Source organism: Enhydra lutris, unplaced genomic scaffold (genome assembly GCF_002288905.1).
Source record: "Enhydra lutris kenyoni isolate GAN:26980312 unplaced genomic scaffold, ASM228890v2 scaffoldscaffold7, whole genome shotgun sequence".
Taxonomy (NCBI): domain Eukaryota; kingdom Metazoa; phylum Chordata; class Mammalia; order Carnivora; family Mustelidae; genus Enhydra; species Enhydra lutris.
In genome coordinates, this window is record NW_019154091.1 from 5,475,513 (window position 1) to 5,501,136 (window position 25,624).

A 25,624-nucleotide genomic window follows, 5' to 3' on the forward strand; every position below is an offset into this window, starting at 1 on the left:
TTCTTTCTTCCTTGTGTTTATCCAAACTTGCTATGGTGTTTTTTAATTTACTATTTAGTATTCTGAGTAAAAAAAATTAAGATTTTTTTTTCTTAGCATGAATTTTGCCATTTGTTTTTATATTGTGAAATGTCAATTATATTTTTATTTTTATTTTAGAATTTTATTTATTTATTTGACAGAGAGCACAAACTGGGGGAGTGGCAGGCAGAGGGAGAGGGAGAAACAGGCTCCCCACTGAGCAGCAGAAGCCCAATATGGGTCTTGATCCCAGGACCCTGGGATCATGACCTGAGCCAAAGGCAGTTGTTTAACCAACTGAGCCACCCAGGCACCTGAAATGCCAATTTTAAACACAAATATCAAAATATTTAATTTGTATGTAGAATAACCAAAATCACACAATTTCTATTTCATAGCTTTAATCCAAAGGGTGCCATGAGCTGGCCAAAAGAGACAAATACAAACCAAAATGAGGAAGGCTGAAGGTTGGAAGGAAAGAAGGTTTCTAGGCAAGGGAGTGCTCCCAGGCACAGGATACTTGCAGGGAATGCAGACCCTCACAGGCACCTAGGACCCTGCCTCCTAATGCAAACACAGTGCCTCACTGCAAAGCCTGTTATCTGCTGAGCTCGCCTTCCAATGCCCAGCTCCTGGAACTGGGCAGGGTCTGAGGAAATCAAGATAGGCTTCTCCCTTTCCTTGGGGCCCATCATTTGAACCTATGGGTGACAGTGGACCTCCAGTGATTTTTAAATCTCTGTGTCAGGACATTCTTGGTACCTGGATAAAGGGTAAACTTTAGTTCACTGGCCACCAGACATGCCATGGTACTTCCACCCTGTCGGGGAGTAAGGGAAAATATACCACACCCTGAGGTGCCATAGAGTATGAATGCCTAATCTCAACCTGTCCTGTGCCAGTGTCTACAACTCTGCTGGAGGTAGAGAGTGGGGCAGCAGCAGTTTTAGGACCAAGTAGAGAGGGGGGCCAAGTGGGGCCCAGGGCCAGTAAGCCTAGGAAGCGGTGAAGAGCTTTTCAGTAGAACCCATCTCTGAGTCATGTGAGAAACCCAACACATACTCCATTGTTCCGTCAATCTTCAGTTACAAAATACAAAGTCAAAGAAAAAGTGCTGAAGAATTTCAAGACAGCAACCACAGAGCATTAAAACTCTAAGCACAGGGCCCTTCTAAGCCTGGGGCCCAGTGGGATGCCCAATTAAGCGACTTGCCCATGGCCAAAAAGCTAAGTAAATGGCAGAGCTAGGAATAAAACCTACATTTTTTTTTCCACCACACAAGCTGCCTCTTTCAGAATAGACTATTTCTGGCAAAAACAACATGAAACTAGAAGATTTACAGCTCTATGTTCTTAACGAAAAAAAAAAATGGGAAAAAAAGTAGTTCCTAGCAGGCATGCTTTATTTTTAGCAATATTACTTTATAGTTTATGAAGCAATTCCATAAACATTATGTACCACGTCCCTAAAAGGTAGGCGTCATTGGTATCTCCATTTTACAGACGAAGAAAGGAAGTTTACTTGCCCAGAGTCACTCAGCTATTAAAAAGCAAAACCTTGATGTGAACCCCGGAGCTCTAAATTCCATCCTCTTTATTAATCTCCAGTTCCTCACTAGAGATAGTGAGAAAGAGAGTTGATGCAGACCATGGGGCTAGTAAGGAGAAACTCCCCCCATCTAAACTCTGTGAGGCAATTCCATGCGGAAGACACTTGTCTAGAAACTATGGGATGTGGGGGCATCTGGTTGGTTATCTGCTCCCATCATTCCCTTTATTGCCACCTCAGTTGTCACAGCAGCTCTACCACTTCTGTGTGATCTCAGTCAAGTTTCTAGTCATCTCTCAACTTCACTTTTCTCATCTGTAAAATGGGAGTATTAATAATAATATCTATTTCATAGACTCTGAAGACAAAGCAGTCTCTGGCTCACAGTCAACACCTAATAAATGTTGCCAGTCATTATTATTATTACTACTGTTGTTGTTATTATTAATTCAGTGAGTGCAGTTGGCTGAACCCAACCAAGTCTCTGTTCTCTCTCATCATTATATACATGTATATTAATACTCAACATTCATTTAAAGAAAATAACTTCCCCCAAACAAGGAGAAATATTCTTCAAACAATATGAATAGATGAGTAGATTTACTCCCAGCTAGAACCTCCAGAACAGATGCTGTGTTAAAAAGGAACATCTGGTCCAATTTTTTCATTGTTCAGCTGAGAAAATAAAGTCCCAAGGAAGTTGAAAGACTCCCAGGTTTACACAATTAGTGATAAGTCAGGACTCCTAATTTGGTGCTCATTTCCACTGAATGTTGTTTCCATAAGACTAAACTAACTACATTACTATCACTGCCTTGAAATATCTCTACTTTTTCATAATGCAACATGCTTATGAGAACTGTATATTCTTCTTAATTTATTCACTGTAATTGACCATGATGATCATTACAATGAATACTATACCATAGGTAAAGGTTTAAATTCATTTGTGCTCCTTTTACACATAAACCAAAGACTATACCAGTATTATTTTCATAGTGTGTTCTCTTTTTCCCTGTCGGAAAGGAAATATTTTTGAGCCATATGGGATCCTAATTCTCTGAATGCTTTTAGATTATCAGATGTCTCAACTGACAGTCCTGGATGAAAATCAAATCATGAGAATTTGCAAAACTGAAAAAAATTAAGAACATTTTGGTGTTATCGTGTACCGGAAATTCCATCTTTATCCTTTCTTCAATTAGGAAAAAAAAAATCAGACATCCTGAATATTAGAATTTTCAGCTCAAACTTTTCAACCCTTTTGCTACAAACTTACTTGGTGAGCCTTAGACTGGATATTTTTTATAAACTTATGGTTCCTGGTTTTTTACTTAGTATTCTTTCTTTCAAGCTTCTATTTTATTCAAAAGTTCAGCAAAATATAGCCAATAGGGAAGATGGAAAGATGCTTAAGACATGATCATTTCTTCCAAGAAGTTTGCTGTCCAATGAAGAACATAGGACATATAACACCAAGTAGAAAGAAATAAGAGATTCTGTGGCCTATTAGCATCTGCTTTGACTTAGACAAGATATGCCCATTTCCAATAATGCTCAAATTAATATGAAGGAATTTGTGATGGTTTTGGTACCAGTAAATATTTTGGAGGTAAAACTCAAAACTTCTCTTTAATTAGAAAAACTAGACAAGGGGGCATTTAATAATATTCATCATGAGAAAGGGTATCTCCCTTTCTCCTATATCTGGTTCTTATTTAGTGAAGAAAATGGTAGGAGAAAGTGAAGAAAGAGTATCCTTCATAGTATAGATGCCCATACAGAGAACAGAGAACAGAGAACAGAGAATGTGTGCCTCGCACAGATTTTTCTTTTTGTATTCAACCTAAGGCCAAAGGGTAGAGCTACACAACTCTACAACAGTCCAAACAACTCTGAGTTGTGATTTTGCTCAGCGTTATTTAACCCTTTGGTTGGGTCAGCTTCCTGCCTATCTAAACCACAGTGACCATCTCCTCATACTTAATTCCAGTGTTGTTTTATGTCTTCGTCCATAGACATACCATAGACTGCTTGGCTTATAAACAGCAGCAATTTATTTCTCAGAGTTCTGGAAACTGCAAGTCCAAGATCAAAGCACCAGCAGATTTGGTGATGGATAGGGGCCCACCTCCTAGTTCATGGATGGCCATCGTTTCTCATCTGTGTCCTCACATGACAGAAGGAGCAAGGGTGCTCTCTGAAGCCTTTTTTATACAGCATTAATTCCATTCAAGAGGGCTCTACCCTCAACACCCGATCACTTCCCAAAGGCCCTGCTTCCAAATATCATCACATTGGGAATTAGGTTTCAGCATATGAATTTGGGGGAAGAGGGGGACACAAACATACAGTGAGTTTTCCTAGCACCACATTTTTTTTATATAAAGCAAGTGAAAACAAAGTTTTCATGGGGAATAAAATGTTTTCTACTGAAGACATTTCAAGAACAATGTCTTCAAGACCAAAACGAAAACCAAAAATAAATGTGGAGAAAAGTCAGGAATATTCTGGTTAATGGTTTCAATAGGGCAATCACCATTCACTGTCCACCAAAAGTATTCCAAGTTACCAAGGACCTAACCACAACCTTTGGCATCTCGAGAGTTCAGGGAAAAGTCACATGCTCAGGCCAACCTAACAAACCCCCCAAATGTTCTCATTGTTTCTGTTCTGTTAAGATTATAATGTGTTCAAGTTTTAAGTGTAAAAATCCTTTCCCATAAAAACTCAGATTTATGTTAAAATGTGCTTCCTTTAGAACTACTATGATTCCACAATCTCTGGATGCCTGTTGTCTTCAATTAGAAGCTAAAAGCCACTCCCAGATTTAAAATCTGTCAACCCCATGAACACTTTGGTAACTTCACATCCAGCAAATGTGAACAGAAACCAAATCCACAGGAAACAAATTCCTTCAAGTAATTATTTCTGTGAGATTGCATAATTTCAAGTAAAAATTAGAACAAACAGAATCTGTAGATGGATACACACACACCCTCCCAATTTTGTTATGATAATTTTCATTCTTTCTAATATCCTTCTCCACACTTCTTTGTGGTTATCACACCCACGTCTGTCTAAGGTAAATTTTTAATACCCTACTGTCTCAGTTATGACCTCTATTACATGCCATAGTCCACATCCTTGTCATTATTTTCCCTCACAACAGATCAGCACTGGCCAGAGCCACTTGTATGCAAAACACAGAGACAGCTTTAAATAACATTTCTTATTTAGGGACTAACTCTTCCACAACTCATGCTTGCCTGCTTACAGATGTCCAATAGGGTTGTTTGTTTTTGCTGGTTAACTAACTGTGAACCCATCTCTGCCACTTTATATGAACAATTGACCACACTCATTGGGGGGAAATCCACAGCCACTTTCTTACGGACATACAAGGATACCAGGTGAATTTCTCCCTTTTAATCAGAAAAGAAAAGTTTTTCCAGAAGTTCCCCAGTGGGCAAATTTTGTCACATGTCCACCCATAGCTTCAAGGGAAGTTGAAACATTTGATTTCTCCAGCCTACATGGTAGAAGATAGCAAGGGAGAAGGAGATCAGCCTAACAACTATGTCTGCAACTTAGAAATAGAAATGGTGAGTCCATGGAGTACGGGTGTTTACATTTTAACAGGTAGTATTCAATCTCTATCCACAGTTGTATCAATTTATATACTATATCAAAGACCATTTTGACTTCTGTCTTTGTCATCTGGATTTTCTTTTTGATTCAAATGAAAGATTATATTTAGCTTGGAAATTTGACTCTCCAGTGAGGCCAATTCCTGTGGTTCTCCAACAGGTCATATTTCATCCCATTTTCCTCAGATTTCAGGGTCTCCAGGCTATCATTTCAACTCAGGTTGTTGAGCTCAGGTTTCATGACTCCCAATTCCTCCATCCCTTCTTCACACCATAGCCAGAGTATAGTAAAAAATATGTCAGTTTATGTCCTTCAGTGTTTTCGATTGCACTTAGAATAAAATCAGAGCCATTATCAGGATCTCCACTATCTTCCCTGTTTCCTCTCCACCGTCCTCTTTCCCCTCAATCACTATATTTAGTCTTTTTAGCCTTCAGTCTATTCCTAGAATTTACCTGGCTTTTTTCCCACCTCAGTGCCTTTGCACCTGCTGTTCCTTCTACAGTGCCCTTCTGATGGCTCTTCTTGTGTTTTGGTTGCTCCTTTTAATCCCTCATTATCTCAGTTTACATGTCATTTCCTCAGAGAGGCTTTCCTGACCATTCCTTCTAGCATAAATCTCCTTTGTAATTTTTTTTTTTTACCACGGCACTGTATTAATTTTCCTTAGAGCAATTTTTACTAGACATGTGAACTTGAGCAATTATTAGCTTCTCTGTGTTTTCAATTCTTTATTTGTAAATAAGGGTAATAACTGTACCAACCTCAGGGGTTTTTGTAAGCAATAAACAAAATAAAGCCCTTAATATTTCTTGGCCTATATAAAACTTTGCTAATAATAATTACTTGCATAGTTTTTTGTTTTGTTATTTTCCTGTTTTCCCCACTAGACTATAAACTCTAAAAGCAGAGGGACCTTGTCTGTTCTGTTCTCAGTGTGTCTCAGAACCCAGCCTAGTGCCTGGTACATAGTAAGTGCTCACAAAATATTAGATAAACAAATATATGTTGAATAAATGAATTAGTGGCAAATCCTATCTCTGTGGTAGCTCTGATTGTGGATTGGACTCTGCTAGCTCATTTCCAGTGTTCAATAGCCTCTTCTGTAAGGCTGCCAGATTAACCAAATAAAAATATACAATCCTATGTAAATTGGAATTTCTGTGTTTTATCTGGCAACCCTACTTTCCTCACTACCACCTTCACCCTTAATGAGCAATACTTTATCTTTCTCATTCTCTCCCTCCCTGCTTTCTCTTCCTCCTTGTTCCTTTCCTCCTACACTCATTTGACATTTTCTGAATATAGCTCAGTATCAGGTAACCTCATCATCCTTAAATCTGTAGATATCAACTCCTTGAGGACAACCATCTCTTTGATGGTTAATGAGTTGCCTTTATGACCAGTCTTCCAATTCTCACAGGACCAAATTATCCACCTTCACTGTGACAGCCTCCTTCAGCCTGGATAGCCTTCTCAGGGGACTGCAACTGACTCTTTTCTCTGGATTCAGAACAGGTTAAGTTAGGAACACAAATGTCCTTAATACATTCCCAGGCATTTTCTACCTTATTAGATAATTTTCAGACAACCTGGCTTTGAAGAGACATAAAGAAAAGAAATTCAACATGGCATTTCTCAGTTGACCAGAAAAGATAGTTTGACAAGGCTCTACAGAAGAGCTGAGAAGTGCCAAGTCGATGCCATGCTGTTATTTTCTACCTCCCAGCACAGTCCTGGCTCAGAGCATGAGAACTTAGTTGGTGCTTTAGCCAGACTCTGTCACTTAGATTAGCATGCTTGGCTCTAGATTATGTTAAGACAGTTGGAAGAACTAACTACTTAACCTTTCAGAAGGTAAATAATTTATTTGAAATAAAATGTGTTGGAGAAACCATGGCAGTCACTCCCAGTGGTCTGTCAATATATATGTGAAGCTATGGTGAAAATAGCATCACAGGAGTTACTTCTTGGCAGTATTACACATCCTCTGACTGGAATCTCCATCTAGAAAATGTCCTCTACTGAACATTTGGTTCCTTTCCTGTAGCAAAGGAAACATGAGTGTCACAGTCTCAAAGAGTAAAACGTTGATCCCAGATCCATTGTATTTTAACTGTGTGAAGTTGCTAGATGGTTTCACAGCTCTGGGACTTAGTTTCCTTGTCTGTGACATGAAGGTATTGCCTCCTTTTTATAATGGGTAGTAAGGTTTCTAAATAAGGTGGACAAAGTACCTGGTACTCAGTGAGTCCTCAATGGCTGGTAGTTAACACTACTCATTTTAGGTGCTTTTTCTACTTCCTAGTGTGTGGATGTGTTGGTTATACTTGGTAGCAAATTCTCTTTGTTTCTCCAGAGAGGAGCTTGCTTTCAGAATTCTGTATCAGTGAGAGATCACTTGCAAGAGCCTGTTGTAAATACGAAGGTGCCATGTTCCTCTTCTTTTAAGAGCAGGGTGTCCAAACTAATCTAATTGCTGCTCATTTTTCCCTTATGAGGCACTGGGGAATGTTCAGCATATTAGATTGAAGAACAAAACTCAGATACCTGCCAAGATTATGTATGGCCTACCCAAGGAAAAACATTTTTTTCATCTTCACAGCTTGTGATTGGAAAAGGACACAGGACAGCTGTTAACTGTTTTCATCTCCACTTTTGGCATGTTCTTCTAATAGCTCTCCTGTCACAGTCTGCAGCACAGTGGGAACTAAACGAGTAGGACTGAGGTATCCCCCCAGCCCCCTGCTCAGATTCCGCTATTGGGAAAGACCATTGAAAGCATTTAATATCCGCCCTACCCCTTTGGGAATGGTGTAACCCAGCTAGACACCACGCTTCAAAAGAAGGAAGTTAAAGCTTTGCGGTTAGTTAGGGAACATTTAGACCAGAAACCCCCCCCCCACGTCCCTGCCAGTCCTGATTCCATGATTCAATGAACAGAGAGGACTGGAGCAGAGGAGGGAAGAATAGGTCAGACAGCTTTCCAAATTCTGTTCTATAAAGAAAGATTCATTGTTGCTCAAACGTTGTGAAATCAAATGTAAAATATGTTGGAACACTTGCCTTCAAATGTGAAATTTATATGGCTCTAAAGCAAAAAGCAAATGGCTTAGGTCTAGTCACATTTTTAAACTGAACCTTTCCTCTCCTACACTAACCCCACTGGAGGCAGTATTGGGTAATAGTTATGCAAAAGGCTCCTATTAGCTAATGGAACAAGCACCTATCTCAGAGAGCTATGGTGAGAATTAAATAAGATAATATATCTAAGGCATTTAGAACAGGGCCTGTCTGGGGAACCTGGGTGGCTCAGTTGGTCAAGCGTCTTCCTTCAGCTCAGATCATGATCTCAGGGTCCTGAGATAGAGCCCCACATCAAACTCCCCGCTCAACAGTGAGTCTGTTTTTCCCGCTCACTCTCACTTTCTCTCAAATAAATAAATAAAAATCTTCAAATAAATAAATAAATAAATAAAACAGAACAAAACGGGGCCTGACACATAATAAGAATTCAGTAAGTGTGTAATTTGCTTTATGCTTACATCAACTGCTATTGGTGTGAAAATTTAAAGAAGACAGTAGGTGTTCATAAGCTTCATATTTTCATATGCATGTATCCGGAAAAAAGTAAGAATGTAGAAATAAGTTTTGTTCACAATCTCATTCCTTCTCATAGGACTGGTGGATTAACATCCTTAAAAAAGAATAGGCTTCCTCTTGCATCTGTGAAACATTTGACCAAGATAGAACAAATTACTCTATAAATGACTTTGAAGTCTTATACATAATTCTAAAATCTACATGAACACATGAACACACTCAAATGAATTAGAATTGTAACTTACAAAATCATCAAACGTTGCTCAATACTTTGACAAATAAATACCTGATTACTTAAATTCCCTCCCTCTCTCTCTCTCCATAGCTTTGGAACAGATGTTTCAAAGGGGAAATAGAAGTGAAAAATAAAGAGGGGAAAACTGGTAGTATAAAACTCATTACAATCATGTTAGTTATAAATACTAATCTTAAAAAATAATTCTAAGATATAGCATATTTATTAAAATAGATACATATATAAGATGCTCTCTAACTTATTGCTCAATAATCTGACATTTATTTGAATCAATGATCCATGTGGTCTAAAGACTCTAAGAAACTCTCTTCGTAAGCTAAGAATGTGAAAATCTAGTTAAGCCGTGAACAAGAAATTCCACTGCAGTAGACAGAACATTTTCAAATGGAAGGCTAAGGTAGAGGGGTAAAAAAAGTATACAGTTATTTCATTCATGTAAGAGAGGGAATTAAAATTGGAAGAAACACACACACAAATTTTTTTTAATTGTAAAAAAAAAAGTAAAATTGGAAGAAGCACATTATCCATTATCTGATTACTTACAGTAACCCATGTTTCCATCTGATAAACAAAATAAAGCTTTCCAACACTGACAGGGGAATTATAAATCTGGGACTTATCCCAATAGTTACCATCCTAATCATGCAGAAAAGACTGGCATTCGGTTTACTTGTAGGTTGATATCAAATTGAGTCAAAGCCTTTATAAAAGCTGAGGTATGTTATTCCACGAACATTATATATAGTTTTATGCCACCACATCATTTATGCTGTAAAAAATATTGAAAATAACCCAAAATATGTGTTTCTCTGTGTGTGAGTTTGCAAGATCTTGCTATCATTCTATTATACAAATATTCTATTTTAAATATTTCAGGCCACACAAATTGTGGAGAAGAATCTAGTTTAGTTAATTATAGAGCAAAAAAAATTTGTTCCCCAAATTGACAGAATCCTATCAATTTTTTCAGTCTTGGACTGAAGAGAGAGAATAAATAACATCCAGCTTAAGGTTATATTAAAAATAAACAAGTTCCCTGTAGTCCTTAAATATGTTTCCCTAGTATCTGTAGGGATTTATTACATATAATATGCAACATGAAGGAACATTTGCTGAATGAATATGATATGGAATTGAGGTTATGAAAATAAGAGGACTTTTCAAGCTGGAGTTCTGAGAGACAGAAGTGATCAGATCAGAGAAGATCAGTTTAAATATATTTGAGAGAAGAATTCAATAAGTAGCTATTATATTTTTCATAGAGCATTAAGAACAAAATACTACTTTTGATTCTATTTGGTCAACTTCTTAGTTTATCTCAGCTGAAAAAAAAAATCCAGTAATACAAAATATTCTCCCTAGGGTCAGAGAAACTTCAATTTCAGCTCTCAGAGCATAAAATATGTTATTTTTTTCCCCATTCCATGATTTAAGAAAGCAATAAAGAACCCCTGGATTAGATATTTCTTGTCAGTAAAAGAACAGCTATTCTAAAAAAACACTGTCTTGGGCCTTTGATCCTTCTAGTAAGTCATTTACTAAGCAACTTTATCTGCTGATTATTATTCCCTAAGTGCCTTGTGCAATGTGCCTGGTAGTGTGCTAAGAAAATAAGAAATTACTCCTTGATTTGATTTGTCATTTTGATAGCATAGATTTCTAGTCCCATAGAAACACTAATGAAAATAGAACTGCTACTAATTTGTTTTAATGACTGAAAAATTAGAAGAAAATTTGCTAAATATCCTCAATTTTATGTTCATGAACTTTGACTAAGAAGCACATCAATTATATCCTGAGGATGACTCATGAGTATTTCTGACTCCCTGTTCTGATTCCCTATCAGTCCCCATTTTTTTCCCTATGTGATTCAACTACAGTTTCAATGTCTTTAATTATGGAGAAGCACTGTCTAACAAAATTTTCTCTGATGACAGAAATCTTCTCTGTGTTGTCCAGTACTGTAGCCACCAGCCACATGTGGCCAACACATTTTTGAAATCTGGTTTGAAAAGAATCAACTAGATATGGCAATTGAGACATCTTTCTCAACATTTGGCAGAGAAACTCTATGGGGTAAAAGCTTGTTGTGGTGGGTTGAGGAGTAAATGGGAGATAGGAAGTAGACACAGCATGCGTACTAGGGATGACGGGGTAGACAGTACAGTGTAGTAGTTGATTAAGCAAAAGACACACATCATGGAGCTCTACTCCAAAAACCTTTGATCTGGCAGTCATGTGAAAAAGGAAGGAGAGAGAAAGCCAGAGTTTACATTCAGCTATTACTGAGGGGGGTAAAAAAAAAGATAAGCTGTGATTTTTCTAACATTTAGTGAAGGCAAGTCATAACATCAGAATAAATTCCAGCTCCCCAGGAAGAATGGAAATGTTTATTGTCTTTGATGGCACATCTGTTACCCAAGTGCAAATGAAATGGTTAGTTGTAGGATTTGAGACATTTATTTCTTTCCTGAAAAGCTGTAAGAAGCCTTGATATTACAGACTGACGGTATTCTGTCATTTCTTTTAATAATAAATGTTATAAGTTCCTACTTAATACTGAGATTAATTTGTCCCCCAAAAAAGTGCATTCTTGTATTTCTCTATAATTACAGTCGATCCTTGAATAATGCAGGGGTTTAGAGTGCTGGCCACCCCCCCCTGCCATACCCCCACTGCCCTGCCGCAGCCAAATATCTGCATATAACTTTTGTCTCCCCCAAAATTTAACTACTAATAGCCCACTGTTGACAGGAAGCCTTTGTAATAACCAACAGTCGATTAACACATATTTTGTAAATTACAAATATTATATGCTGTATTCTTACAATGAAGTAAACTAGAGAAAAGAAAATGTTACTAAGAAAGTCATAAAGAAGAGAAAGTAGATTTGCAGTACTGTACTGTATTTATTGAAAAAAAAAAAAAGTTTAAGTGGACCCACACAGTTCAAACCCATGTTGTTCAAGGGTCAACCATACTTCTTAAAGTTAACTTTAGGTTGCAAGCTCCGAAACACTAAAATGTCATTGCAATGTAAATGTAACTTCAAACTATACAATCTATATTTACATATAAAGCTACTAATTGAAAGTTAGAAATGACTGAAATGATAGCATTTTAGAACTGAATGTGTATTCATTGAACTGCATTTTACGGGTGAGGACCATGAGACCTAGAAATAATATATGACTTAGCTAAGTTTACCCAAACAAGATTCGGACCCAGATCTTTAGACTCCAAGCCTGGTGGTGTTTCAGAAAAAGACTGGCTAGATGATGCACCAGGATATTTTTGGTATCTCTATATATTGCAGTAAGAGAGAAAATAGAAAATTTCTAACAGCATGCCTCATTGGGGACAGAGAATCCTTTTCTTTACATTTCCACAATTAGTACCATTTCCCCTTGGGCACATTCTCACCATTTGCACTGTGCTTCCCAAATTTTCACTCATTTTTCAAGAGTGTTTGGTAATTATTCCATATGCTAGGAAATTTGACCCAAAGAGAAGATGTCTAACTTCCCTACAATTTTTCAAAAAGGTTCCTCATACTGAAGGTAGGGAAGATGGTGTGTTGGTAGTTTAGAAGAACAGTGGTTTTTTAAGGATTTAATCCTTCAAATAATTTCAGTATTCAAATTTTCAGGATTACCTGTAGATAGTAGGTATCTATAATTACTGAAGCAGAAGACACTGACAGAAGACAAGCACAGACACCCCAAGGAATGTGTGTGAGCTGATGTTGTGGGTTGCTAATTTAGGCCATGGAAAAGCTGATAATGGTCTAGCACATAGACAAAGTTTTCTGTTTCTTGTTTGTTTGTTTGTTTGTTCTGTTTTTATTTTTTAAGATCCTTCTAACTCCTTTTGGAAACCCTTTAAAGACTAAAAGTCAAATACAGAATAGTATCATATATCCTACTCATGACATACTGGTCCATTTCTGAAAATAATAATGCTTTCTCAAAATGAAGCCATTTATATTCTTAGCCATGCTCTACTGTGTGCACAGAGTAATTTCTTGAGAGCAATGTCTCCTGTGGCATTTTGCCAACACTGGCTTTATTTGTTTTTCATTAGGCTTTTCATTATCATGCTGCTATCTACCTGGATCGTTCTGCCTCCTCTGAGAAGGCCAGGGTAGCTTAAACATAGGAAGGATACCATGAGTAGGTGGAATGTTTTTGTCCAGTGAATGCCCATTTTAAATCTCTAGCTATGGTACCATTCTTATGGCTTTAATCTTTCTAAGAGCAATCAATTACCCATTTATAATGCAGTCTGATATTAAATTGTTCACATGCATCTATTCTGTCCCTATACAGGGAAAGATACTAATCTCACTCTGTACCACACAAGACTGGCCCATCCTCCTTTATTACCTCAGGAAAGGCATCATGATTCACCCCCATTGCCCAAGCCCGGAACTACTGTGTATTCTGCATTTCTCCATCATTCCACATATTCAGTCGCTGAGTCAAACTTCTTGATAGTTTCGAACCCACTCGTGTCTTTCTATTTCCCATGACCACCACTACCTCAGTCTAAGCCCACATTGTCTCTACAACAACTGTACTAACTCCTAATGGTCTCCATGCTCCCAGGATTGCCCTTTCAAATTCATTCTCTTTTGCTTTAAATATCTGTTGGTACCCACTGTTCTCCATAAAGATGTGTTCTGTAATTTCTACTTATAAATGTTTTTGTTATACATTAATAAGATAGTTTCATTTGTCCAGGAAAAGGAATGCTTCAAATTTTGAACTTCCTTATAGACCCCTCAATTTAAAGGGAAACGCTAGCTTACAGGCTACAAAAGACTAAAATTTAGGAACAAAATAAGCAATCTATATTTCTTTTTTTTTAAGATTTTATTTATTTATTTGACAGAGAGAGATCACAAGTAGGGAGAGAGGCAGGCAGAGAGAGAGAGGGAGAAGCAGGCTCCCTGCCGAGCAGAGAGCCTGATGCGGGGCTCGATCCCAGGACCCTGAGATCATGACCTGAGCCAAAGGCAGAGGCTTAACCCACTGAGCCACCCAGGCGCCCCTATAAGTTTCTGTATTAGACTATTAATCAGAGGCATAAAAAAAGTCATTGAAATCAAAGAATTTCAGGATTAGACTGGTTCTTGGAGATTGTATGTCTCAACTTTGTCATCGTACAGGTAAAGAAACTGAGCCCCAGCCACTGAATTGCCCTAAAACTAAACTAAACTGATCTTTCTAAATTTGGAATCTCATATGTAATTCCTGTTCTTAAAAATCTGTCCATGGGGATGTCTGGATGGCTCAGTTGGTTAAGCAGCTGCCTTTGGCTCAAATCATGATCCCAGGGTCCTGGGATCGAGTCCCGCATAGGCCTCCTTGCTCAGCGAGGAGCCTGCTTTTCCTCTCTGCTTCTGCCTGCCACTCTGCCTGCTTGTGCTCTCTCTCTCTTTCTCTCTGACAAATAAATAAATAAAACTTAAAAACAAAAATCTGTCCATGGCTCCTTGTTATGGTCAGGATGAAGTCTGAATTCCTCAGGCTGGCGTACAATGTGCATATAGTCAGGCTTTGGCTTACCTTGCCAGCCTTAACTTTTGTTCCTCTCTCCAACTCATCCAAGAACTCAGTGCTTCCGAATATGCTATGTTGTTTTTCACCCACGGGACAATGTATGTCATTTCCCTGTGTCCTGCTCTGTTGAGTGCTAAGTCCTAACCATGCCTCAGATATCTGATCAGACATCACCTCTGCGGAAAACACACCCCAGATCCCCTTGGGGTTCTCAAGTATGTGTCACCATCATAGCACATTCACAGCCTTCTACCTGCCTTTGAAAATCTGTTTTACATCCCTGGACTGGAAAGAATAAAGACAGTTGTGGGCAGGGACCTGCAAATTATTCATTGTTGTATCCCCATATCTTGATCAGATGTCTGGCATTCAGTATTTTAAGATTAATTATTAATTCCCACTTTTAACCAGCCTAGTATATTTCAATTTTTTAGTCAGTCCTCCTTTCACAATCTGTTTTCAGGGGAAGACTAAAAACCGATTCATTCATGTCAGCATATAGGTAGGTCACTGAAGATCCTGAATGGCAACTCTTCTCAGAAGTATTTACATTTTTAGGGGAATGGAGTTTTAGAACACAGGAATGACTCCCTAATGCAGATAACCCAATCATAAATAGTGAGCCATGACAGCATTTCTGAGAGGAAGGAAGCTTTCCTAGGACCTTCAACTCAGTCACATAGGTGACCTCCTACTTGCCCTCACCCTCACAGAAGAATGACTCTGTTTTTGTTTGTAAAAATCAGCTCACTTGTTAGTTATTTTTCTCTGCTTTAATAAATCATTATTTACCCATGGTAAAAATACCTGATTTTAAGATTTCTGGGTTTGTTTCAGGGAAGCAATGTTATGGAAGATCAGGATTTGTTGGAAATTGGAATCCTTAATTCTGGGCACAGACAAAGAATTCTACAGGCAATCCAGCTCCTTCCAAAGGTAAGCAATGCTTTCTTGGCCTGGCCCTATGTACAGGAGTCTTCAATCCAGATATGAAAGGGCTATTGGTACTTAGGACAACATCTCTACATATTGATGCAACTCCCAAAAACAGTTCTTTTTAGGTCCAATGAAACAATCAGACTCACAAGACCACTGTGGGCCAAACTTGGCTTTAGGTGGATGACAAGAATGTCATACAGGAAACACCACTGACCAGCAGAGCACCTTCAGGGCTTCTCTTCAGTGCAAGTCCTTATACTGGTACAAACATCAGTCCAGGCCCCTCGGGTGACAGCTCAGGTACCAGAGGACAAGATCAATATTTGGTGGGTGTGGGAATGTTCCTGAATTAAAAGCTCATGCCCCATGAGAGGCTCTATCTCTTGTACCCTCCATAGTCTTTGCCTTTAGGGGCAAGAGGTCTGCCTAATTATGAGTCATCACTCAAGGAAAACCAAAGTATCAAATCCCCATCAGGTATTTATAGTTCATGTATAAATCCTCTCAGTCTAGATGCAATTTGCAAGCCAACATATCATTTTAACTGTAAGCCCTATGTTACCTAGCAACAGAGTTGACCTTCTGTTTCCAGATAAGGTTTCATAGGAACCTAAAGGAAGATGTAGGATCTAAGCACTGGTCTTTAAGATGTGTAGGACTTTAACTGATAAGGAAAAGGAAAGCATTTCAGGGATCAGCAGAAATCATATAAATATAAATATAAATTGCCAAAAGTATTAAGGGAATAATGACACTATGTGATTTAAAATGCAATGGGATTTGCACAACAGTGTGAATGTCCTCAATCATTGCCACCAAATTGTACACTTAAAAAAGGTTAAGGTGGTAAATTTTGTGTTATGGTTAAAAAAAAACAAAAAAAAACATAGTTTTTTAAATAATTTTTTTTTAAAGAAAAAAAAATCCAGTGTGATTAAAACAATTAGAGAGCAGAGAGTGCAGCCAGAGATAAAGCAGAAAAAGTAGATTGGGTCAGTCTGTGTCAGGCTAAAGAATTTGAAATTTGTTCTGTAGGCTCTGAGGAACAGACATGACTGGACTGCTTTAGGCAGTCAATTTTGGAGGCAGTATACAATTGGCATGAGAAGGAGGGAAAGTTGAAGTAGGGTCAACCAGCTGGGAAAAGATTCAGGGGGCAAGACTGAAAGCAGATGAAAAGTTAGACTTGCACCTAGATGTATGAACTTACCATATATTTTGTACTCTCCTTTGCTCTTTTCCTTCCTAATGAGGCTGTAATTTCTCCTCAGTAGGAGAAAGATAAATATTAACCACTGTTTCTAAGGAAGTGATCTGATGAAATTTGCCAACTGACAGTGAACTGAGTGTCTACTGATAGAACCTTAATACTTTTGCAAATTCAAGGAGAGTTACGCATACAAAGGAGTTTGATCATACAATTTTCTATAGTAAAAGGAAAAGAATAAAGCAGTCTTAGAACTAATTCCAGAAGTAATTCTTACAAGTGTATTGTTCACTTCACTACTTTTGTATCTTAAAATATTGCTTCTTCAGCTAGTTTGCTCCTCATTCTCTGCGAGGACTTTTACACTGCTATACCCCCAACACTGAGCCCAATGTGCAGCCCATGGTAGGCACTCAAATCAATAAGTGACTACCCTCTTGTCATAAGGCTGCCTGTCAAGTTAAGCTCAAATGGTTCCACATCACTTCCTTTGTGAAACTTTCCCTAAAATGGAACCACTTCTTTCACCTTGGTAATTATCACCCTAGCCCAAACCAACCACCATTAAGTGGACTGCCAGGGTAAGTTCTATCTATCATCTGTAGGTTGGACTACTGGAGTCCATTTCTCATTGGTTCTCTCTAGCTTGGATAATTCACAAATACCTAATCTCTGTCCTAGTTACCTTTCTTATCACTCTATATCTGAATTTCCACACAGCATCCAGAATGATCCTTCTCAAATGTAAATCAGATCATGGCACACCCTGTTTAAAATCTCCAGTGAATGTCCTTCTCACTTAGAATAAAATCTTTATCCCATCCTACAGAAGTCAATAGGATCTGGCCCCTTCCCACTACTATGGCCTCATCTCTCACTCTCCCATTTTCCTAAACTCTAGTTATATGGTTTCTTTTTGTTCCAGAATATACCAAGCTCATTTTTGCCTCAAGCCCTTTCCATACTGGTCTTTTTGCCTAGTAAAAAGACTTTTATTCAGATTTTCATACACTTGCTCCCATATATCATCAAATCTCTACTCAGCTGCCATCTCCTCACAGAGGCCTTGATGACCTCAAAGTCATACTCCTCACACACCATCACTGTCCTTCATATTACCCCATTTTAGTTTCTCCATGGCACTTCTGGCTACCTTAAGTTATAGTATTTATGTGTTTGTTTTTTCCTTATTCATCTCTCCCCCAAGATGCAGAGTCCATAAGCTCAGGGACTTGACTATCTTGTTCCCTTCTATCTACCCAGCCTCTAGAGCAGAGGCAGTCACATCATAGGTGGTCAGAAATGTTTGTAGAAGGCAGTAATACACCACTGTTTTCTTTCCTCTGAGGTTTGATAGCTCTGCCTGTTTTGAAGTCACTAAGATTCTACCACTTCTGCCATAGAAACATCCTGAAGGCAGGCAGTGTCAGATCCACCCTTGAATTTCCCAATGTGCTTAGCTCAATACATGCGCATTTAAAGAATGGAAGAATGAGCAACTGAATGAATATTTTCCTCATGTTATTCAAATATACATTTTTCAAGTCAAAAAGTGCCTCAATTTTAAGACATATCCATAATTGTGTATATGCCATTTGATAATGAGAAACAGAAGAACCTGATCTCGGAATTATTTGGAGAATAAATGGAGTGTTTATTTTTAAGACAGAATATCATTCCCATTAGAGAAAACAATATAACAGAAACAATACAAAATTAAGCCTTTATCAAGAGGCTGAAGCGAAAGTGCTTACTATGCACCCAAATGAGTAGAGAATATATAAAAACATCCAAACACGTGTTCATCAGCACAAACAGAATGTTATAATGCTACAAATTGATGCTTTGCCTTCTTAGGTAATGAGCCCAATCTTCAGATGGTTAATAGTGTAATTTTACTGCCAGCACATTCATTTGCATTCACTCTAACTTTGCACTGCCGCAAAAGGGACACAGTGTCTCTTTGTTTTGTTTATGCAATTTTAGTCTTTAGAATATCTGTGTTCTTCATCTGTCATGAAAAATATTCCATGATTGCTACCTGAAATCCTTTAATTAACATATTGTGTTTTGGAATCCCTAAGATTGTTCTTAAACAGAGAAAAGGTGGTTTGCTAAATGCAATCTTGATCTGTTAGCACACTTCAAAACGTGTTTTTCATGCTTTATTTGTATTTGTTGTTTCAAATTTCAAAGACAAAAGTTTATTCCTTTGGTAAGAATGGTTTTTCTGTAATATGCCCTTTTTAATATTGAAATATTCACCAATGCAAAGGTCTGCATGTTCTCAAGTACATTTGATACATCAATCACATGGAATGTATTCCATGTGTTCTAAGCATAGACATAGTTAGAACAGTAAGCACATTAATTCCTCTCTTCCACTCATTATTTCCCCCTGTCTTTTGTAATACTTGACCTTTAGTAGCAAAGCTCAATTATCCATTTTCTCCCAGTTTCCACTTTCCTCACCAACCCCAGCTCTGTCTTTTCTTAGGTCTAAAAGTTTTCCAGAACTTCTAAAGATCAGATTTCACCCTTTTCTCTCTTTAAGAAAAAAACATACCAAAAGTTTCATGAGAAGGTGACCTGCTTTTTACTCCCCTAGAAACTGTAAACATATTGGACTTTTTCTGTCCCCTAGACTTGGGAAAACAACCTGATTACTTATTTGAACACATTTACCTTTTTCCAGGTACGAATTCCATATGACCAAGTATTTGGATAATCCTCTAAAATCCTTTTAAAAAGGCAACACGTCTCTTATCCCTTGACAATATAACACTTGGAAATCAGGAATTCAGAGCATTTTCATTTTAAATGTTTGCAAGACTTGCGTCAGAACCCATTTGTCTGCCCTCTTAACCTCTCTCATCCTGAAAATATTTCAGCACACCAGCAACTTGTATGTCACATGCCCACTTCTTTTTCAACATTTTCTTTCCTCACATTTTTATGTTTTTTATCTTTGGATTTACTGAGTAGTGGTTTATACTCACTGTCCCCTTTATTTTGCTCCTATCGATCCTTCAAACTATTTGGGTCTAACTAGTTCCTATGCTACCACCCCACACAACCAGTGCTAAGGTTATCAGTAACCAGTAGGGAAGAAAGTCCATATGACCCTTTCCACCTTCACTGCACTTCAGCTTTAGCTAAGTTCCTATAGTCATGTCAGCTGTCAGCATTGTTTTCTTCTGGCCTCCTCATTACCTGGTTATCTTCCTGCCTCTCTGATGCTCTCTCTCCTCCCCAGCTCATTTTCCTCAGTTAAATGTTGGAGTTCCTCAAAACTCAAACTCAATAATATTTGATATCTAGTAACTGTTGTTATCACAGTACTCTTGATCATAGTACAGGTTCTGGTGTTCATAGTTTTCCTCATCATTGTTAGCCTACTTCTTTTTTACTGCATAATGAACATTTACATTTCAGCAGCTCATTATTTCTAAGTTCAATTCAATTTAACTAGTATTTGTTGGGCTACATTCTTCCAATTATTTTTTTCACTGTATGACACTGAAAAAACCTCTGGTTGGATTAAATTACCCCCTTTCCTAACCTCAGTTTGAGATTTGGGTTTAAAAAAAAAGTACAGAATTATCTGTTATTCCAATAGAAAAACAAGATTCAGTGTTAGTTATCTACTGTTATATAACAAATTACCCCAAACCTTAGTGGCATGTAAAAACAACATTTATTTTCTCAGAGTTTCTGTGGGCCAAGAATGCAGAAGCAGCTTAGCTGGATCCTTGGTTCTGGGTTGCTGGCAGGGCTACAGTCATCTCAAGACCCAAGTAGGAAGGACCTATTGCCTAGCTCACCCACATGGCTATTTATAGGAAGGATTCTGTTCCTCAGGGGTTTTTGGACTGAGGCCTCAGTGCTTCACAAGCTGTTGACTGAAGGTTTCCTTCAATTCTTTGTCATGTGGGCCTCACCATAAAGTATCTCACAACAGGCATCTGGCTTAAACAGCACAGCAAGTGAGAGGACAAGAAAGAGCTAGGGAGATGGAAGTCACAGTCTTTGGTAACATGCCATCCTTTTGCTGTATTCTATTCATGAGAATCAAGTCACTAAATTAAGTTCACATACAGGAGGAGGTGTTTAGAGATGCAGTAAATATCTGGAGGTGGGATCCCTGGGGGTCCACCACAGAAGTCTACTCACTGCAAATACACTTTATCGTGGTCCACATTACAGTCTAGTTTCCAGGTCTACATTTGTGGTTAAAGTGGAATAACCTACCAGCAATAACAATGAAAAGGACTCCTTTTATTTCCATTGGCCATCTTCATGGGACCGTGATATTCACAACTAGATGATTTAGAAGCCATATTTGCAATTGCCACTCAAAAAAGAGTTAGATGTGAGATAGCATGATATGATATAATCATACACAAATTAGAGACCCCAAAGATGTGCTAATTACACATAAATACTTCATGATCTAAATACCACTGATCTAAATGATACACACAAATCAGCAATCCCATAAAACATTATACATTTTTAAAACATGTTCTTTCTTCATCAGTGCCTCACTACTGAAAGAAGAATATTTCCATCTATATTAGGAAAGTGAACTGGTCAAAGTCTATTGGACAGGACGTTTAGGATGTTAGTAAACACCAAAGCTGGGGAACCTGGGTGGCTCGGTCACTTAAGTGTCTGACTCTTGGTTTCAGCTCAGGTCATAATCTCAGAGTCATGAGATTGAGCCCCACTTTGGGCTCTATGCTCAGCAGAGAGTCTGCTTGGAATTCTCTCTTCTCCCTCTGCCCTGCCCCCTCCCTCAAATAAATAAATAAATATTTTATAAAATTAAAAAAAATAAAACAACCAAAGCTAGAAGTGAAAGGGATCATGTAACCTTAAGCCTGGTCAGAACAAATAGATAAAAGCAACAGTGGACCAAAAAAAAATCTTGTGAGCAGGATATACAGATAAACTGGCAGGGACTGAGAACTTAAACACTATTAAAGACAAGACAATATGGAGTGGTGGAAATTGTGGCAAACAGTAGAATACAAACACTGTCCCTCCAGAAATACTAATTTTCTTTCCAAGCAAAACTATATTAATAAAACAAATCACCAAGGACCAGGGTTAGTTATAGCTATTACAATGAGATCATGGATTATTTCAGAGCTCAAAAGGAGTACTATGGATGTGCCACTATCCCAGTTTGGCTTCCTGTCCAAAACTATGCTCTTAAAGATGCTAGTTCTTTCAAGTTCCTTAAAATTCAGATGTGTATCAATTCTAGTCTTGATGGTTGATGAAGATGTGTATAAGCTTTAGGGGAAAAGTGTTTAACCAAAGTAATTTCTTTAAAAGTCTAGAAAAGAAGATTCAGTCTTATTTCCTATCACTTAGAAAAATGATAGACACTCATTCCTGTTTCTTCTGCTATTTTTCAGAAGGGCAATGGCAAACTGTAGACTGCAGGCACAGAAGTTCTCACGGTACATTTGACAGGGTAACCCTTCTTTCTCCCATGTCATCACTCACTCTCCACCTACCCTCATTCTTTTACTTGCATTTCTTTGTTTTTGCCAGCTGGTCTTAAACATTGTGCCACCCAGTGTTGACCTACCACCCTATGAACATCCAGTTAAAGATAGACTCTTGAACAAAATCCCATACACATACATGTACCATTAGCATTAGGGGCCCTAACTTAAAGTTAATACACAATTGGACCCACGGTCTGACCAAAAGCATAGGGTATTCTTTTTCCTTCAGGTCTGGTCCTTGGTGAGACAAATTGTGGTGTTCTGAGAGTCCGTTCAATTGCCATTCAGTTCTGCAGATGTCTTAGGATTCTGTGACAAGCAAATAAGCTCATTGGATCAGTCAGGTCAGTGTAAAACCTTGCTTATTTCTCAGGAGAGGTGTTGGTGCCATTAGAGAACAGGGAAAGAAGACAGACTAAATGACCTTACAGCAAAAAACTCAGGTAATTTGTAGTACATAAATCTTAAAGTGACAGTAAATCATTCAGATTTTTCTGTTATTTCTTAGCCTAGCAACCCTGATGGCCTACATTTTCCTAGAGTGACCTCTTCCCCCATGCCTCACATTTTCTGTTACACGTGGAGACCAATAACTAGTCTGTCGTTCAAGAGTACATCGGGAGAAGGAGGGGCTGGTGTTTATAAAGGTCTCTGAAATAACAGAGCCCAGTATATACAGAGTACGAAATAGTGTGGCTGATTGGGCTGCATAAGTATTCCAAGAACTGCTGGGTGTGAGAGGAGTGCAGTCCTGGCATAATTTTTTATTATTATTTATTTATTTATTTATTTATTTATTTTTATTGTGTTCTGTTAGTCAAGCCCTAACATACTTACCGATGCTCTGTTCTAAGATTTTTCTGCAGTTTCAGAAACCAAAATGACTGCTGCGTTCTTCCTAAGCGAAAGGGGGAAGATCTTTTAATGTTTCCTTTTAAATGAATTTATCTTGGAATAGTTTATTATGTAGACGAGAGAGCTAAAATATCATTTTTAATCATAATCACCCCCCGATATTTACAGAGAAATAGGGGAGGAACTCTGCAAGTAATTAGGTTTTGATCTATTGCCATCCCCAGCAGTTGTCACCCTTCAGTTTTGAGGAGTTCACCCCCATTTAATAAAGAACAATGGCTCCCTTGAAGTGATACTGCAATCAGTAGTAATAGTAGAGGAACTTTGATATCTGGGCACTTTCCCTTCCTTACATAATTCTTCCAAAAAGATCACAATTTAGAGCTGCAAAAGACCTTAAAACATCCAGCTCAACGTCTCTCCTGAGTTTTTCACAGGTGAGGAAACCAAGTCTAGGTCATATTAAATGACTTGCCCTGAGGCAGATTGTTTCTTAGTGACAGAAGTGGAACTAAATCCCAAGTGTCTGTGCTCATGACAAGTGCCTCCCAGGCGAATACTGTGCTATATCAGAGACCCAAGGGTCTGAGGACTCCTGTGTATTTGCAAGAGAAACTGTAAAAAGGACAGGAAAGGACCAAATGACTAAACATAAGAAAAAGAATTGTTTAAAATATTGGGCCTTTTCTTAAGTTTCGGGCTTAAAAGGTAGTTTTTGTAACCTCCCTATGTTTCTAAACTCCCTGTTCAAGGCTGGAGGTGAAGGATTGCACCAGGAATCCAAAAGCTCTAGAAAAGGAGGAAGGAGACACACAGGGGAAAGAAGAAAGGCAGACACAGACCATGTCAGCTGTCCAGTGACCCACTGGGAGTCAAACCACTTGTTTACCCTCGAAGGTAGCCTTAGAAAACCATTACTAACAGTAGCCACTGCTGTTTCAAAGAAGGAAAAACATAATGGAATAAAATAACTGAACCAATCTTATTTATTTTCTTCTTTAATCTGGGTAGAGAGGAAGGAAAGATGGGCAAGAGAGAAAGGCACCCTAGGAGAGAATGAAGACACATCTTTCAAGCATTAAGCTCCATGGAGATGACATTTTTAGAAGAATCAGCCAGGAAGCAGCATGGTGTAATGGTTGGAAACATGGCCAGACTCCCTAAGTTTGATTTTACCTATTTCGTAGGGGTGTTGTGAGATTTAAATGAGTCAATATTTGTAAAATACTTAAAATAGGAGCCTGGCATATCCTATGTGCTATATTTATGTTTACTAAATAAATTTTTTAAAAACTTGAAGGTGAACCAAGAAAAAAAGTGAGGTTCCCTCATCCCATTAAAAATTACTTCTCCAGGCATACACAATAGGCAAAATGAATCTCCTTTTATTCATTTCATAGATCTATTATGAAATCTCTACTGAATGCCAGGTACTCTTCTAGGTGTTGAGGAGTTGATGTTAGGAAACAACACCTACAAGGTCACGGTCCTCTTGCAGCTTACATCCTAGAGAGGGGTGCAGACAATAAGAAGTAAACAGATGTAATCTCAAGTAATGATAAGTATTATAGAAAAATGAATTAAACAGGGAGTACACAGAGTGAAGAGGATATACAAATGCATTTTAATCTTAGGTAGGCTGACTAAAATTCACACCCAGGCAGTTAACCTGAGGTTCTTTACCACCTCACTGTGTTGTCCAAACACCATATTTCAAAGCATAAGAAGTGTACTAAGGAGATATTGAAATGACTAAGCTAAATATTCTAAGTAAGGCACCCTCAAAGAACTTGGAATTTGGCAAAAATGAACTCTCAGATCGGCTTTCAAATTAACCTAATTTAATGCTAGTTTAGCCACCTGCGCAAGTTTTTAAATTCTGTAGTCCTGTTTCCTCATCAATGAGAAGGAGATGATGGTCGAACCCACCGTGTTAGATTGTGGTGAGTGCTAAGGTTAGAAATCCCTAGGAAGCGCCTGACATTTAGAAGCACTAAATTCATAGTAGGAATAACCACTTATAATTGTTCAGTAATGCTCATTAAATTAACAAAATTTAATGAATTTTTGCCATTGCTCTTGCCTGGTGCCACACAGTAACAGAATGGACATACTTCTTGATAAAAGACTCTGGCTAACAATGCCCATGACTGCGTTGTGCTGTGAGCTTTCCATTCTTACTTGTGGATTTCTCACAGAGCAAATTATGCATTCTCTAGATAAGAAGAGGGCAAAACTTTTGAATCTGGTCATCATCCACTAAATTAATTATTGCTTTCCTGCATTTAGGATTATTGTCTAACCCATCAAGAGCTAGAAGCAAAGTTGTTTAGAATGATAACTAGGGCCTTCCTAGCTAAGAAATTAAATGAATAACATAATACTGAGAGGGCATCCTTCCTGCATCTCTTAAGGGTAATATAATCAGTTCTGTACACTAATGGCAAGTCACAGAGG

The 25,624-nt window shown here is 38.1% G+C and overlaps 1 protein-coding gene across 13 annotated transcripts in view; it reads left to right on the plus strand.

Annotated features, from left to right (window-relative positions):
* The window catches only part of LOC111141988 (ankyrin repeat and sterile alpha motif domain containing 1B), a 1,155,119-nt gene that overhangs the window by 825,328 nt on the left and 304,167 nt on the right, over positions 1-25,624 (plus strand). For all 13 annotated transcript variants that reach the window (XM_022494890.1, XM_022494891.1, XM_022494892.1 and 10 more), the window contains one exon: positions 15,482-15,580. In XM_022494890.1, coding sequence (XP_022350598.1) covers positions 15,482-15,580 — 99 coding nt within the window. The remainder of the gene's footprint in view (positions 1-15,481; positions 15,581-25,624) is intronic.